The 17774-nt window shown below is 34.8% G+C and overlaps 1 protein-coding gene across 2 annotated transcripts in view; it reads left to right on the top strand.

Moving 5' to 3' along the window:
- Positions 1-4963: 4963 nt before the first annotated feature.
- Positions 4964-17774, top strand: part of LOC118203385 (solute carrier family 25 member 32-like) — a 50651-nt gene continuing 37840 nt past the window's right edge. Inside the window, exons 1-2 of one of the 2 annotated variants that reach the window (XM_035375668.2) lie at positions 4964-5244; positions 6897-7050. In XM_035375668.2, the coding sequence (XP_035231559.1) occupies positions 5091-5244; positions 6897-7050 (308 nt within the window). In that variant the 5' untranslated portion in view covers positions 4964-5090. The remainder of the gene's footprint in view (positions 5245-6896; positions 7051-17774) is intronic. The other variant, XM_085807384.1, reaches the window with a different exon arrangement.

The raw sequence follows: 17774 nt of genomic DNA, 5'->3' as shown, positions 1-17774 counted from the left end.
CAAGCTGTTGCAGAGTGCTTCGTTAAGTTCCAAAAACCCAGAACTATGTTTCCATAAATTTCTGAATGTTAAGAATAGTCTTTGGATCTAACGTTCTTGCTGGAGTGGGAATAATAAGAGTGCGACGCTTTGAATTACAAATATGTGTGTATATTCCAAGCACTTCATTCGCAGTAATTGTAACTTACTACGTAAGTATATTTCTTATTTTCTGTTTATTATTTTTAATATCACAATTTGGGATTTAGGGGTTTATAAATGTTTTCATTCGAAAGGAACGTGGTATTCTGTTAACAATAGAAATCGGATAATTTTGTGAGTGTTAGTTATTTATTTTAAAGTGTTTCTTTCCCTCACTAGATAGAGCGAGCGGTTCCACTAGTGAGAGAAAACTTAAACTTTGCTTGTTTTCTTCTTCTTCTTTTTTTTTTTTTTTTTTTTTTTTTGTTATGGTGTGTTGGTGTATTTAATTATGGCAAAGCACACTAGGGCTATCTGCCTAAGAGGAGGGATGCCTTTCGTGGAGGACTTTCTAAGGGAAACTGGCTCGTATACACGTTACACATGAGGAAAACCACGAAAACACCCATGCAGCCAGCCCGTTCGCGGGATTCGAACCTCGGACCGAACTACCAGTGTTCAGCGACTTTACCGCTCGGCCGCTAGTGGGCAATTTAAGTATTAAAATATGATATTTAGAAAACATAGCAGACTACCAGCCTGCCTTCGTGGTGTAGTGCTCAGCACACTGAGCCGGTATTTCAGAGATCCGTGGTTCGATTCCCGGCAAAGACGTTGCGTTTTGTTATAATAGACAGTGAGTTTTCAGTTTCAGACGTGTGCCAATATGGATGAGTAGCTGATTTTACAGCCATGAATGAGAAAAAAATGGCTGTTTAAGTAATAGCATTTCAATATTTGTTTTTCCTTTTCAATGCTAAATATGAATTAAAATTTGGTGTCACGAAATAAATTGTTTTTTCGATTAAGAAGATGCTTTTTTCCAACTGAGACATCAGGTTCACAATTTCAGCTCTCCAGTAGAGGTAAATGAAGGTTTTTCTTATTTTTAAACCAGAGTAATAAGTAGAACCTACACGCATCAGGGAATGCTGACAACTTCAATCAACAGCAGCTTATCAATTGCTTCATATAAATCCTCTAGCGTCCGCCACTAGGACGTGTTATCATAAAAAATGACACATGAATGAAAGTTATTTAAGCTTTTCAAAACGGAAGCACTTGAGTAGTGTTTACCATCTAAAGTTGAATTGTGTTGAATGAAAGTATTTTAATATTTAAGCTGAAAAGTAATAGATATTTAATATTTTCAGCATAAAGATATATTAGAAGTTTTATATTCTTGAATAAAGTGTGTGTTTTAATTTTATGAAAGAATGTTATTGAATTTAGAGTGTTCTTAAAGTACCGAAAAACATTTGTTAATGAATAGTGTTCAGTCATAGTTAGTCACAGTGAGTAATTATAGAACAGGGATAAAATACATTCAAAACATTAAAAAAGAAACGTGCTCCTTTACGTGCATCGTTTATTAACACATGTAATATTCTGAAATCGAAGTTAGAAAAAGATTCTTCCTATAAAGGTGAAATTTCTGATTTATATGCTAAAATCGGGAGGATCATGAGTGAATTAAAGGTTTTAGATAACAGTATAATAGATTTATTAGTAGATGATAAAGCAGATGAGTTGCGAAAGAGACGGATGAAAGTCCATCGTTGCGAAAGAAATGTTTTGATCAATTCACACAAATCGTATTTTATTCTCAATTGTCAAGATGTAGAAACATCTTTTTACTCGACTTCTGATAAGGATCGGGTGGGAGGAGAAAGAGTAGGGTTGAAGGAAGTGTGGGAAACGGAAAAAAAGAGAATGAGGTCGGCACTAGCGGCGGCGAAAAAAGGGGGGGTGGCAAGTTCAGTGTCGTTATAAGATGTAGCCATGGGTGGTAAACCGCAGAGTCAGTTTAGCGTGAATGAGTCAATTAAGGTTGTAATTCTTATGTGGGTAGGATGTCCCATGGGTACCGATGTTTTTCTCTCGGGTGCGGGGAGTGTCTGAGAGTGCTAATAACCTTGGGTTTGTACTAAATAAAAGAGGTTGACCGCTAATCGTTTAATATACTCTTGAATAAGTTCGATTCGAAAGTCTCTGTGAATATAGATGTTTGGAATACACAAAGGAGCATTGATAATTTCTCGTAGAATTTGATCAATTCATCACCATTAAAAAAAATTTAGTGGATTACTAAATGTAAACAAAATTCCGAATGACACAGTTCTTAGTAATTCTGATGTCAGTAGAAACGCTAAAGCTAAACAGCATAAATTACCTGAATTAAATATAAAAACTTTTGATTCTCATTTACTAAATTATTTGTCCTTTCGATAACAGTTTAAGAAGATAAAGAATTAGATGATGTTGACAAGTTAAAATATTTGCTGCAAGCTGAAGAAACTGGAACTCGAGCTAGGCATTTATTAGTAAATTACCGAATAACTTCAGATAATTACTCGTGAGCTTTTAAAGAGCGTTATGGGGATAAAGATATTCTTATCGAAGTGTATGTCAGGGAATTTTTTTAATTAATGACAGCAAATGTTCTAACTACGGCTAAAGACATATTATCATTGTGTGACTTGTTTGAGCACATTTAAGGTCTCTAGAATCCACGGGGCTTGATGCAGAAAATAATTCCGACTGGCTGTATCCCGTGACAGAATCCTGCTTACTTGATAACATTTTAAGAGCATGGCAGAGATACAAAGTGGAAAGGAAGATTCTGATATTGAAGCGATGTCGAGATTAACGTCCTTAATGAATTTTTTTTAAGAGAGAGGTAGCGCGCGAAGAAATATTACAGTTAACTTGGTCAGGCTTTGAAAGTATTATCTCAAAAGATAAAGTAAAAGAGAAAATGCTGAAAAAGGATAACAAGTACCGTACTGCAACTGGTTTATTCGCTGCTAAAGAAATATCGTGTTTGTTCTGTGGTAAATTGCATGAAAGGAAGGACTGCGTAGTCGCCAGATTGTGCTCTCTGGAAAAAAAAAATAAAGGAAGTTAGGGAAACGTTCTGTTGTCTGAAATGTCTACGGTTCAACCACCGTGCTAAAATGTGTAAAGTTTTTGCGCTTTGTCATGTCTGGTCAAAGGAAGTTGCACTCATGACACTAGAAATATTAATTAAGAGTAATAAGAAAATTAAGAAATTCTTTACTGGACAGTGGGTTCCAAAGGGGTTGCATTTTGAACAGCACCGCGAAAGAACTTAATCTTCTCGCTATAGCAACTATTACTCAAACGGTATTTGAAGGTGCATATACAGAAGCTAAACCTCATAGTAGATATAAAATGGAATTCAGTGCACCGGCTAATGGCCGCAAATCAGTTCCCACAACCGAATTCTTGACCAAGATAAGATATGTGGGAAAATTCCGCGCATTCCTAAGGTGTGTGTTCTAGAAGAGCTTAAGAAAAGTAGACTGTGGATATCAGATATTGGGACTGGGTGTCCAGAAGTAGAAATTTTAATTGGTAGCGAAACTTATGTGAACTCATAAGGGGTCGAATGAAGAAGCTAACGGGAATTCAGACAAAATTTGGATGGACAATTTGCAGTTAGTTAGAGAATCCATCCGAAGGTTACGTGAGTAGTGGCACAACTGCGTTGATGACTAATTTTTCTCTCAGAGAACTGAATATTCCAGATGTGTGAGAGCTAGAAAGAATAGGAATTAATGATTCCACTCAAACGTTGTCTAAGAAGGGAGAAGAAGAGCTAGCCCATGACATGTTCCTCAAAGAACTTATTAGAAGTGAAGAGGGGCGTTACCGTGTTGGTCTTCCACGGACTTGTGTTAAACCAAACATTCCCTCAGATAGAAATGAAGCAGAAAGAAAATTGTTTAGCACTACCAGAAGACTGAAGAAGTTATATAAATTTTATGATTATGACCTAGCCTTTAAAGAATGGCAGAAAGTGAATGTCACACAGGAAGTCAAAAAAAAAAAAAAAAAAAAGAGGAGGACATTTAAGAGGCCATTACTTGTATCACCGCCCAGTTATTAGAGTGCCATTACATCTATCAGACCAGTTTTTGACGCCTCGTAAATAGTTGAAAGAGCAACAACCCCAAATGACTGTATCTTCAAAGGGCCTAACTTAATAGAAGAAATTCTGGCCATATTATTGAGATTCGAGAAACGGCTATTGCTGTTATGTCAGACATTAGAAGAGCCTTCCTCCAAACTGAAGTTAAAGAAGAAGATCGTTGATTTTTGAGATTTTTATGGGGGGTGAAAGCAGATAAAATTAAAGTCCACCAGGATAACAGTGGTGTTTGCAGCTACTTGTTGTCCATTTTTACTCAGCGTGTTTATAAGGTACCATTTGAACAAGGATCCAGAAGAACTCAGAGCAGTTCATGATCAGACGGAATACCCCTATTTTACAAGAATTGGAAAATATGTAGTGCAGTAATATTTAAATGCTGAAATAGAAAATTTCAAGTTAAGGCCATTTATTTTGTATCTAATTATTAGCTTTCTATGAAAGCTAATATCAAATCTTTGCGCATGCGCAAGAATTCTTCGTCGAAACTAGTAGATTTTTCCTTGATGACAAAAAATTCATAAAACGGGCTAGGGTTTGGAAATACGCTTCTTAACTTTGTGCAAACTACCATCATCGTCTCGGTGTTGAAACTACTCAGGTTTCAGGTTTATTCGATGTTGCAGACGAATTTGAAATGCCACTTATAAGTCATAAGAGTTGCCAATTTATGCATCATGGGCCAGTCCGGTATACTTGCATCCTTCTTCCGGCGATCCTTCACAGTTTTATTTTTTGAAGCCAATGCCTAAGGCCTTGAACGTTGCCTCATGACAATGGGTCAAAACTTATGCCCCCAGAAGCCCCATGTCCATGCCCATGAACGTTTTACGTTCGACAATGTGGCAACCTCTCATCGCGGTTCTCGAAAAGTGATGCAATCGTTGTTATATTTACTTTGAGTGAATGGATTATCAGTATTAGCTTAAGAATAACATATTAAATTTTTGTGGTTATGCGTTGTTTTATGGTTACTCAGGCGAAAAGAAATCCGCCAAACCATTTTTTTACTCACATTAAATATGAGCATCTCTTAGCGGGAATTAGTGGCGGCGTTACCTCGACTTTAGTTCTTCATCCATTGGATTTATTGAAAATAAGATTTGCTGGTAATTTTTGCATTCGAATTACTACCCGGTGTCTTGTTGACACAAAATAATGTAAATATTTATTTTATTATTAATACTACAATTAGTTCTAATGATAACTTTTTTTAAATTGAATAGCAAAATTTTTATTTTATATGGCCAGGGCCGGATTTAGACTTGATAAGGCCCTAAGTTATTTGAGATACGGGGCCCTTTATAAATTCAGATATTATATCTCAATGCCAAATATTATTTTCAGATACCTAGAGGGGTTTTTTCGAGCGAGCACGAGGAAACTTGTGTAGCTTATACGTAAATCCTGCACTGCATGTCACCTGTGCACCACCTGCACTGCACTGGTGCGTCATGGCTGAAGCTATAAAACACTGGTAGTTCATTCTGGTGGCTGAACATAGTTACCTAATTACGTGACAATTCCATTAGAATCGTGTATGATGCTATTTCTCCTCTTTGGCAGCTAGCCCTTCAATGATTTGCTATAATTTAGTTGTACATTCTAGATATATATTCATTTGCATATAATGTATTTAAGAGTTAATTTAGTTTTTGCTTTTTCTCATTACATTCTTAAGAAGTAAACTGTATGCTGAGAATTTATGTGTAAAATGTAATAAATAGTTATGGTTTTTGCGATTGTTCGAACTTGGTTCATGCTGTTCTCAGTTTGGATCTGTTTTAGGGAGACTGCAGTCTCTTTCTTCTATTTCTTGTTAAAATGGTATTTGTATATAATGCAATTCATGTGCTTAAATGATGTTTTAAAGCAGTTTAACTCTGCTGCTGCTTTTATACCACCTCTACTTTTCATGAATAATGGTAATTGTAGATGCAAAATTTTTTAAACCACTGCATTATTTCAGTAGTAAAAACTGAAAAATTGCTTGATTCATTTTAAATAATAAATTTTATGTTCTCTGTATTGTAATTTAACTAAAATTAGGAATTCACAGCTGTAAATCAGTAGAGTTTGGTTTCTGGCCACTTTAGAGCTAGTTTTAGATGTATATTAGCTTAATGTGCTGCAAAACATATTACATTTAGCAAACCTATAAATATTTTTAGGTATAATATTGGCTAGTAATTTCAATATTTCAGTAATACTTATTTCAAATTATCTTTTTATACAATTTTGTTGGTAGAATGATGCTGATACCATGCAAGATTAAGTATGAAAAAAATTCGGAATGCTATATTTTTAGTTGAAAAATTTTGTCTTTAAATTATAAGAGTTATTAATGTTTTTTAAATTAATAAGAAAAACAGCCGTCGTGCTGAGTACTAGTTCATGAAAATTAGTTTCCAGTTATATTGCTGATATTTTCACTACGTCTGTAATAGAATTAAAAATATGAAAATGCACATGAATTAGGAAATCATTATAAATAAAAATGAATTTTTAGTATAGTAGCAGGTTGCAAAAAAGGACCTTGGAGGTCATATGTAGCTTCCAAATATGCAAGCTTGATTATTCATTAACTTCCACGATTAAATTAGCTAATAGAAAAATAAAAGTTGTATATGTATATTTTTGTAGATTTTTATGCTATTCATACTGTTTATAACTTTTAGTTTCCCATTATTGAATAACGATTGTGTTAAAAAATGATAATTTTGAATTAGTTAAGGCATTTAAAATATTCGTTTATTTATAGTTAATGATGGTCAGCTCTTAACTAGACCCAACTATCATGGACTGGGAAATGCTGTTTCTACAATAATCAAAGAAGAAGGCATTCGAGGATTGTACAGAGGTGTTACACCAAATTGCTGGGGTGCTGGTGCATCATGGGGCTTCTATTTCCTTTTGTAAGTAGCATGGACTTTTATTCTAGTCTTGCGAGTTATAACTTTTTGTTTTTTGTAGTTCCATGATATTTTAGGAAAATAATAAAAAAAAAAAATCTTTAAAAAAATTAATAAACCCTATGAAAGCAGTTTCACTCTAGTTAGTTTCATGGATACGTGCATATTAATGCAATCATGGGCAAAGGGTTAGAGTAGATTGAAGGGTGCGCTTTGGATTATCGCTAAGTTGTTGTTTCATTTATCGCCAAGTTGTTGTTTCATTTATGGGTAGTTGAATGCTATGGAAACCCTATTATGACATAATTGGTTATGTGATTGCAGTGAATTTGAATGATGGGATGATAAGAAGTATGTTGTTACTGTGTGGTTTTACATGGAAAAATGGCTGAATGTTATAGGATTAATTTGAAGTTTTTGTACGATTTGGAACAAATCGTACTTTTGTTCCAAATCGTACAAAAACTTCAAATTAATACAAAAAGGTAAGAACGAAAGGGGGGGAAGCATTAATTTACTGGTGTGTAACTCAAAATTGCTCAAATTGCCACTTTGCTTACTCAAAATTTTAGTTACTCAGCATTTAACACATTATGCACCAATTCTGTTTTGTCTTCCTTTCGGTTTAGCCCAATAAATAGGTCCAATTTCACCAATATGCTGGTGGTTAGAAATCTATGTAGAATTTGCTAGAATAATATAATTCTTCAAATTGTCTGTCAACGGTGAGTAACATGGCTGAAAAAAGTACATTGTCGGTCACTGTTGATTGACACGGTCTAATGGAAAGTATGCTATCAATATGTGGTGACTGATTTGGCTCCTTAACATGTTAAACATTTGATATTTCCCCATATTTGAAAATTTTATTTTCGTTTTACATGAACAGTTTTACTTTAACTTCCAATCAGTTTTACAAAAATAAATAAAAAATAAAAAAATAAAAATAAATAAATAAAATAAAATTGTCTCATTAATGCAGTACCTGCATATTTTGCCCACAAATTCTATGGAAGTGAAAATTATAACTCTGCTGAAATTTGTTAAATGATGTAAAAAGTATTTTTCTCAAATACTTGCCCTCTTCATGAAATCTCCAAAATATTTGTGTAAATGAAAGCAAATGTTTATCAACATGATTTATAACATTATTTTTCTATCACAAAATAAAGCAAGATGTTACATATTGCTAAATGGGCGAGATATGACTTGTGTTATAAGCCTATTAGGGCAAATATGATCCACAAAATAAAACTGACAAACCTGTGTTTGAAAACACAGGTTACATTTGGAATTGCTAATATTAATGTAAAATAATGCATTTTTAAATAAATGCAGTTACATTATATAGAATAATTGATAATGCTGTTGTATTGTTCCCTTATTTTGCATAACAAATTATGCTAAGTTTGTCATTCTTCCTGAACCTCGCATTTCCTCGCAAGGATTCAGACTCGAAGATAAGTGAAGTGAGTATTTTTTTTTTTTTTTAAACGAGTGAGTCTTGCAGTTTATTGTTGCTAATATGCCGTTTTTGGCCATTTAATAAGTATAACACTGGGTAGGTTATTGAGTCAAACTTGTTAGCCTTAACTTATATTGTTAGTATTGCAGTACTCTTTATCTCTTGAATTTATTGTATAACGATTCTTAAGTTCCACCACATGTTACAGTTATAATTGTTATTGTAAGCATGAAGTACGTGCCTTTTCTATGCAGAGTTTGATGAATAATAAAGGGCTATTTTTACCCTTCTTTTCTGTGCTGGTATTCTTTATGCCTGTGCGAGAAGTCACCAGGTGTTGAAACTAAATAACGTTTGCATAATCCGAGTTCAGAAAACAAAACATTTATTTTACATATTTTAAAGAAATAACGTTCTGAAACAACTTACCAGCGCGGCAGCTGTTGCTAAATCTGAATTACCTGAAATAACATTTTTATTAAGACGCTTAACAGAATGAGTAAATCCTGATTGTGCTAATCTGATCATTTCTTCCGATTCTACTTCATGCCTTAAAAAACACATTAGTTTTTCAAGCGTTCTTTCAGAACTCTTTTCCTGTCCCTGTTCAGAAGTTCGACTCCGCTCCCAGGCACGTAGAATATTCTCAGGTAGGCACGACTCCACTAAAGGTCCCAAGAAATCAGCAAACTTTTCCTTGGTGCGTCCTAAGCTTTCCAGCGCTTGTAATTTACTTTCTATACTATCATAAAGTACTCCTAAGTCCGACGCCGTTCTGCCTGTTGTAGCATTCTTTGTAACAAGCCCAAGCAAATCTCTTACATAGATCTGCACCAGAAGGTCTTCTCTACCAAATCTTTCTTTCAGCTGCTCGATAGCTTTAGGATAATTCGCGGCGGTAACAGGAAAACTGTTCAAAAGTTGAGCTGCCTTTGAGCCAGGTACTGCACTTTGCACTAAGTACAAAAATTTATCTTCCGGCACAATATCCGCATCTTCATGAATTTTGGAGAATTGGCTCCAAAAGCCTAAAAATTCTCTTGCATCTCCAGAAAATTTTTTCAGTTCAAGTTTAGGAAGTTTGAACTTCCTGTTTTTATTTTCTTTAGGATCCGAAATCGAAAGTGAAGCAATATCTGTAGTAACATTCATCGAATTCAATTGTCCAATTTTATTCTGAAGTTTCACCTTTAAAGCTATAAAGGAATCTCTGTATCCTTCAGCCGTATTAAATTCATTCTCGAAATCCGCTTCCTTGGTTTGTTCTAAAACACTGCTTTGAGTACTGTCCAAGCGTTCAAATTTGTCAATTAGTTGCCCCAACAACACTTGCAATCTCTCAGGATCCGTACAAGTAGGCAATTCTTCTTCCACAATCTTCGTAGTTAACGTAAACGAAGTACGTTCACTTTTACGTTTTGCCTTTAACAACTCCATTTTAACAAAACGCCTAAATCAAAACTACTCGAAATCACACAAACATCCTGTCGTGGACGCCAAACTTTTATGTTGAAACTAAATAACGTTTGCATAATCCGAGTTCAGAAAACAAAACATTTATTTTACATATTTTAAAGAAATAACGTTCTGAAACAACATGTTTCATCTACACAATCAATCGACGCTCTCACCAGAGCATTACGCCATCAAACTTGGCACACATCCAAAAGTTCAAATTGAAGAATTACAGAAGCGTTGTTGCCACACAAGAAAAGACATATAGTTACAACTTCACACAATAATAAAACAAAAACACACTTTTGAAAAATAGACAATAATAATAAAAAATAGTAATAATAAAATTCTTAACAATATTTTCTCGATTATGCAACATCCTCCCCCCTTTTTGAGTCAGTGGCAAACGACTCAAAAACATATGTTATCCTATTAAAAAGGTCTAGTACATTAGGCTTCTTAACAAGCCGTCCTGACGACGTAAATTTCTGTTTTATATGCTGTACGTCAGTCTGATCGTTTTTCTTATCGTCGTTAACGTTAGGCTCTTCAACTAAATAATTTTCACCTAGTTGTATCTCTAGTGGATAAATACGCTGAACGGGCCTTATGAAAATCCCATTCTGAGTTTTTAGTTTAACTGTTCGAACTTTGCCATCCCGACCAGGAATTTTCTCTATAATTTTACCCAAAGGCCAATACAAGCGTTTTTTGAAATCATCGCCTATTAAGACTATCTCCCCAATTTTAGGCAACCGGGTTACTTTATTTTGTGGTTGTTTCATTATTAATTGCCCCAAATATTCTTTTCGGAAGCGGTTCCTTAAATCTTTAAGAAGTTTTGTGTGGTATTTAATTCTTCTCAAAAAATGCTGAGAGTCAATTTTATCTATATCTGCTACATTCGAAGTACAATTTTCAATTAAAAACATTGACGGAGTTAAAGGGATAGCATCTTCAGAGTTCTCCGAAATATATGTTAAAGGTCGAGAATTAATTACCGACTCACAATCGCAAATTAAGGTTTCCAGTTCTTCATAAGATAAAACCGATTTTCCCAAAGAACGTCTTAAAAGTTCTTTAACCATGCGAACTAGCCTTTCCCACCAACCTCCCCACCAGGAGGCTGTTGGTGGATTGAATTTCCATACTATTCTCTTTATTTTTGCCTCATTCTCTATTATGTCCCAGTTAAGTTTATACATTTCGTTATACGTTCCTTGGAAGTTAGTCCCATTGTCAGAATAAATGGTTCGTGGTCTGCCACGTCTGGCTATAAAACGTCTTAAAGCCAAAAGAAAAGATTCTGTTGATAACGAAGTCACCAGTTCTAGATGGATTGCCCTGTACACAGCGCATGTGAAGAGTGCCATCCAAACCTTCTTACTGTCTTTCAAAAACAATGGGCCAGCTAAATCTACTCCCAAAATTTCAAAAGCCCTATAATCTCCTACGCGATCTTCAGGAAGAGGAGTCACTTCGCAAGACATCGGTTTCGCTTTATATCGTTGACATATTACACACCCTTTTAACACATTACGCACAGTTTTACGTTGTTTTAGTATCCAGAATCTTTCTCTTAAAATAGATTGAAGCATTTGAGTTCCAGCATGACAATGTTTCTTATGAACTGACTCAATTAACAATGTAGTAAAGATACATTTACTCGGTAACAAAATTAGTGTTAAAAATTCAGAATTGTCTTTACGTTCCAATATTCTAGTTTTAACTCTTATAATATTTTCATTATCAATGAATACATCAAGTGGATTAAGAGCTCTAATGTCAGGGAAATTTGAGCTTTGAACCAACCGAATCAAAACTTTTTCGGAATTTATGATTTCAGCAACAGTTAGTTTAGATTCTTTACACAAATTTGACTTCTTCCTACAGTTAGAAATAAAACGTAACACCCAACCGGTTACACGAATCATTTTTTCATAATCAGAAACTCTTTTTGCATACCAAGGAGTGGTATCCTCTGAAAAGTTAACATTAATAAGTTTTACCTTCCTCTTTTCCAAGTCAGCTTCGCTCGGCTGACAAACAATATTGGTAGGCCAAAATTCAGGGCTATCTCTTAGCCAGAGAGGTCCCTTAAACCACTCCGAGTTAATCATTTGTTTAGCAGAGCAACCTCGAGATAACGCATCTGCTGGGTTCATATTACCAGGCACATGCCTCCATGATTCAGGTTTTGTCAACTTAGTAATTTCTTTAACACGATTGCTTACAAAGTTTGACCAATTACCAGGATTTCTGATCCACCATAATGCGACTGTGGAATCACACCATAAAATTACATTTATATCAAAATCATTAAGAGCTTTACAAACAGAATATAATAATCGGGATCCAATGCAACAGGACATTAATTCCAATCTAGGAATCGTCAAATTCTTAATAGGAGCTACTCTAGATTTTGCTCTTAAGAGAGTAATTTTTACACTGCATGAATCAACACTTCTCGCGAAAATACATCCTGCATAAGCATATTTGCAGGCATCGACAAATACATGCAATTCAACTGTTGCAAAGGTTCCAATGAATCGGGGTATTGCCACATTTTCCAACAAAAGTATATCAGATAACCACACAAAAAATTTACTTACAAAATCATGAGGCAATACCTCGTCCCAAGAAAATTTCAACTTCCATGTTTCTTGTAACAAAAGTTTTGGAAGCAAAGTTATTGGTGCAAGTATTCCAATTGGATCAAAAATTGATTGTACAATAGACAGAATCAGTCTCTTAGTTACCTTAGTATCACAAGTTATCATATTTACATTTATATTACACCTTAAAGTATCATTGTCTAAATTCCACAATATTCCTAAAAGAGGTGTGTCCCCAGAATGTTTTGTAATATATTTGGAAGCAACATTGCTCTCCCATCCCCTTAAATTAAATCTGCCTCTCGACATAAGACTTTTGGCCTTTTGAATTAAATCCTCTTGTTTCTCAATATTGTAAACACCCGTAATACAATTATCTACATAGAACGAATTTTTTAATTTGTCAGCCACATCTAAAAAGTCAGATGGACAATTATTCAAGAGATATTTAATAGACGCACCTAGTAGATAAGGGCTGCAGGAAACCCCAAAAACTACTCTGCAGTGCCTATACACTATTTCTCCCTCATCACTTAGATAGAAAAATCGCAAGTAATCTCTATCCTTCGGAGAAATTCCTAACTGCAAGAATGCTTTCTCTATGTCTGCACTCAGACCAATAGGAAAAAATCTCATTCTGTCTAAAATATCAGGGACTAATTCTATTAAATTAGGTCCTTTCAATAAACACTGATTCAAAGATGGTTTTCCCTTTCACAAGATGAAGCATCAAAAACGGGTCTTACCTTAGTGCTTTCACTATTCATCTTAATAACCGGTCTGTGTGGTAAAAAGTGGCATTTATTGTTTAATTCCTTTTCCGGAACCTTTTCTATAATATTTAAATTTTCCCACTCTCTAAACACTTCTTGATATTCCTTCAAAGAATTATTTTCTTTTGCCCTCTTTATCATTTTTTGATGACGTGTCAAAGCAATGCTTTTATTATCTGATAAATTGGTAGATTCCATTTCCAGGGTAATTCTAATTCATATCTACCATCGGGCCGAATAGATAATTTATTCTGAAAATCAATCTCGTAGTCGCAATGAAGATTTTTCGTTTTACTATTTTCCGTCGGGTCAGAAATACCCAAAACTTCAAGCTCCCATAAAGATTTCAAAGAAGCATTATTTACATGCAAGGAAAGACTTATTAGGGCATTATCCCTGACAGTATCATTTTCTTTACCCATAACCGTCCAACCCAGTTTTGTTTTGACTGCAGTTAAACCAGAGGGTAATTCTAGGTATTCGTCAGTTAACAGTTTACCAATGACATCTGCACCTATCAATAAATCAATTTCACTTTCCTCGCAAAATGTGTCACTGACCTCAATTTTCCTGCTTTTCAATTCCTCTATAATCTGAGCATTCTTGATTGTTGGAACAAATCCACATATCTTTTTTTCAGAAAAAGCTTCAAAACAACACCTAAAAGTGTTATCTAAACTGCTTATGTCAATAGCAAAAACAGAATGGGTTACAGGCGCAGTTTCCCTCCCCCCAAACAAACCATGAATTACTTTCTCCTGTCGAATAGGATCAGCCTTCATTCGCTTCATAATTTTCTCCCCAACGTATGATCGTTGGGATCCCGAATCCAAGAGAATTCTAATTTTTCTCTCTCGATCTTTAACTTTAATTAGAACACATAAAGTTTGCAAATAAACTTTCTCGCTCTTACTGTTATTAGAAAGGGAAACATCCAACTTAGAGTCATTTTGTTTTACAGAACTAACATTCTGAGGACACATAAATTTTATATGATCACGACTGCAAATGGGGCATTTAATATTGGCTTTACATTGGTTTTTTAAATGGCCAATTCTTAAACATGAAAAACAAACACCTTTCTTTTGTACAAGTTGCCTCTTTTCATTTAAGCTCATATTTTCAGCTTTAAAACACTTAGCACTCATATGAGGCTTACCACAAAATATACAAACATTTTGCTTACCTTTACTGGTTTCATTTGTACTTACCAGCGCGGCAGCTGTTGCTAAATCTGAATTACCTGAAATAACATTTTTATTAAGACGCTTAACAGAATGAGTAAATCCTGATTGTGCTAATCTAATCATTTCTTCCGATTCTACTTCATGCCTTAAAAAACACATTAGTTTTTCAAGCGTTCTTTCAGAACTCTTTTCCTGTCCCTGTTCAGAAGTTCGACTCCGCTCCCAGGCACGTAGAATATTCTCAGGTAGGCACGACTCCACTAAAGGTCCCAAGAAATCAGCAAACTTTTCCTTGGTGCGTCCTAAGCTTTCCAGCGCTCGTAATTTACTTTCTATACTATCATAAAGTACTCCTAAGTCCGACGCCGTTCTGCCTGTTGTAGCATTCTTTGTAACAAGCCCAAGCAAATCTCTTACATAGATCTGCACCAGAAGGTCTTCTCTACCAAATCTTTCTTTCAGCTGCTCGATAGCTTTAGGATAATTCGCAGCGGTAACAGGAAAACTGTTCAAAAGTTGAGCTGCCTTTGAGCCAGGTACTGCACTTTGCACTAAGTACAAAAATTTATCTTCCGGCACAATATCCGCATCTTCATGAATTTTGGAGAATTGGCTCCAAAAGCCTAAAAATTCTCTTGCATCTCCAGAAAATTTTTTCAGTTCAAGTTTAGGAAGTTTGAACTTCCTGTTTTTATTTTCTTTAGGATCCGAAATCGAAAGTGAAGCAATATCTGTAGTAACATTCATCGAATTCAATTGTCCAATTTTATTCTGAAGTTTCACCTTTAAAGCTATAAAGGAATCTCTGTATCCTTCAGCCGTATTAAATTCATTCTCGAAATCCGCTTCCTTGGTTTGTTCTAAAACACTGCTTTGAGTACTGTCCAAGCGTTCAAATTTGTCAATTAGTTGCCCCAACAACACTTGCAATCTCTCAGGATCCGTACAAGTAGGCAATTCTTCTTCCACAATCTTCGTAGTTAACGTAAACGAAGTACGTTCACTTTTACGTTTTGCCTTTAACAACTCCATTTTAACAAAACGCCTAAATCAAAACTACTCGAAATCACACAAACATCCTGTCGCGGACGCCAAACTTTTACGTTGAAACTAAATAACGTTTGCATAATCCGAGTTCAGAAAACAAAACATTTATTTTACATATTTTAAAGAAATAACGTTCTGAAACAACATGTTTCATCTACACAATCAATCGACGCTCTCACCAGAGCATTACGCCATCAAACTTGGCACACATCCAAAAGTTCAAATTGAAGAATTACAGAAGCGTTGTTGCCACACAAGAAAAGACATATAGTTACAACTTCACACAATAATAAAACAAAAACACACTTTTGAAAAATAGACAATAATAATAAAAAATAGTAATAATAAAATTCTTAACAATATTTTCTCGATTATGCAACACCAGGTTCCTTAGTAGGATCTAACAGAGTTTGTTACCAAAAAGAGTACGATTTTACACTGTTAGTTACATGGTTACATGCACATTCTGGTAACAATAATTTCACTTTTTCATTTATCTGGGAAATAAATGTGCCTAAATGATAGATTTTTTATCATAATTTCCAGAAGAAACACTGCGTCATTTACGTGTTTAAAACTTACATTTTCAGCGGGTATGGCGTTTCTGCCCATGCGCCACTTATGTGCGCTTAGCTATTCCCACAAAAAAGACCACTCAGTTGCTTTCTGCAAACTTTATTTTGTTTATATTCTTTCCTTTGAACAGACCTACATGCCTTATTCACCCTAAATGGGATCTCGGAACAATAACATTCTTCCCTCTTTCAAATTAGCATTCTCATCAGTTTAAATAGTCCTTCTTCTCTGCCATTGGATGAATCTTCCGGGACCTATCTTGTTTTTTTGTATTGTAAATCTACTGTGATTTTTTTTCAGAGGCAGACACGACTCCACCTGCATTACAGTAACGAACTCTGACGTGTTTTCACTTCAGCACGAATCAATTTTTCATGGATAGTTTTTAAATAAGAAGGGAGCGGAAAAATTTTGAAATTGGCATCTAAATGGCACAGAAGCTACACTGCTGGTTTTAAGCTTAATGTAATTTCATGTGCTGAACAAATTAAAAACAGAGCAGCAGTTCAAGAGTTTGAAGTGGACAAGAGATGCATTCGACAGAAGAACTTAAAAATATGCCGCAACAGAAACGAGCCAAAAGAAGTGGTACTGTAAAGGTGGCCAAATATAGAGGACAACCTTGTAAACCAGATAAAGAAGCAACAAGGAAAGAGGATGGGAATTTCAACTGTACAAATTTGCTTACAAGCAAAATTTATGATGAAAAAAATGAACATAATGATTTCAAAGGAGGACCTTGCTGGTGTAACAGATTTACGAAAAGAAAAAATATTTCTATACGAACTGGAACAACAGTTGGACAACAATAACCAATGGACTGGCTGGATAAAAAAGCTTCTTTTCTAAAATATGTGACAAATATTATTGATGAACAAAAACTTCTTCCATCACAGATAATAAATATGGATGAAACGCTGTTAGCTTTTGACTCTCATGCAAACAGAACTGTTGATGAAACTGGTGCAAAAACTATATTCGTGTTAGCTTGTGCTGCAAACTGTGCGAGCTAAAGCCTATGATCATTTTTAAAAGGAAAACTATTCCGAAGGGAGATTTTCCTAATGACGTAATTATTTGTGCAAATGAGAATGAATGGATGTGCGAAGTAATGATGCATGAGTGACTACAAAAAGTTTGGCAGTGTCGTAAAGGATCTTTTTTCCAACCGAAAGGGTTGTTGATAATGGATTCCATGCGTTCTCATGTACTTGAGTCAGTGAAAACCAGATGTTTAAAAACTGTCTACGACCTTAGTAATAATTCCTGGTGGTTTGACAAAAATCTTACAACGGTTAGATTTAGCAGTTAATAAATTCTTCAAAGCTGAAGTCCAAAAGCAGTGGGAGTGTTGGGTGAGGGAAGGCTAGCATACATATACCAAAAGTGGCAAAATGCATAGAGCATCTTATGAAGAAGTTGCAAAGTGGGTAGAAAGGGAAATCGGTGAAAACATCATCAATAACAACAGTGTTCAAAGAAGCTGAAATTTAGATCAGAATTTGTTAAATTTTTTTAATTCAGATAGTGAAGAATCAGATTTATATGGCTTCATATGATGGGCAATTTGCTTTGTATGTAAAATTTAAAATTTCCATTTGTCATTTAA

Source organism: Stegodyphus dumicola, chromosome X1 (genome assembly GCF_044657685.1).
Source record: "Stegodyphus dumicola isolate Sdum_Otavi_A_Nest chromosome X1, ASM4465768v1".
Lineage (NCBI taxonomy): Eukaryota > Metazoa > Arthropoda > Arachnida > Araneae > Eresidae > Stegodyphus > Stegodyphus dumicola.
Note: the sequence above shows the minus strand (reverse complement) of the source record. Positions and strands in the feature narration are given on the sequence as shown.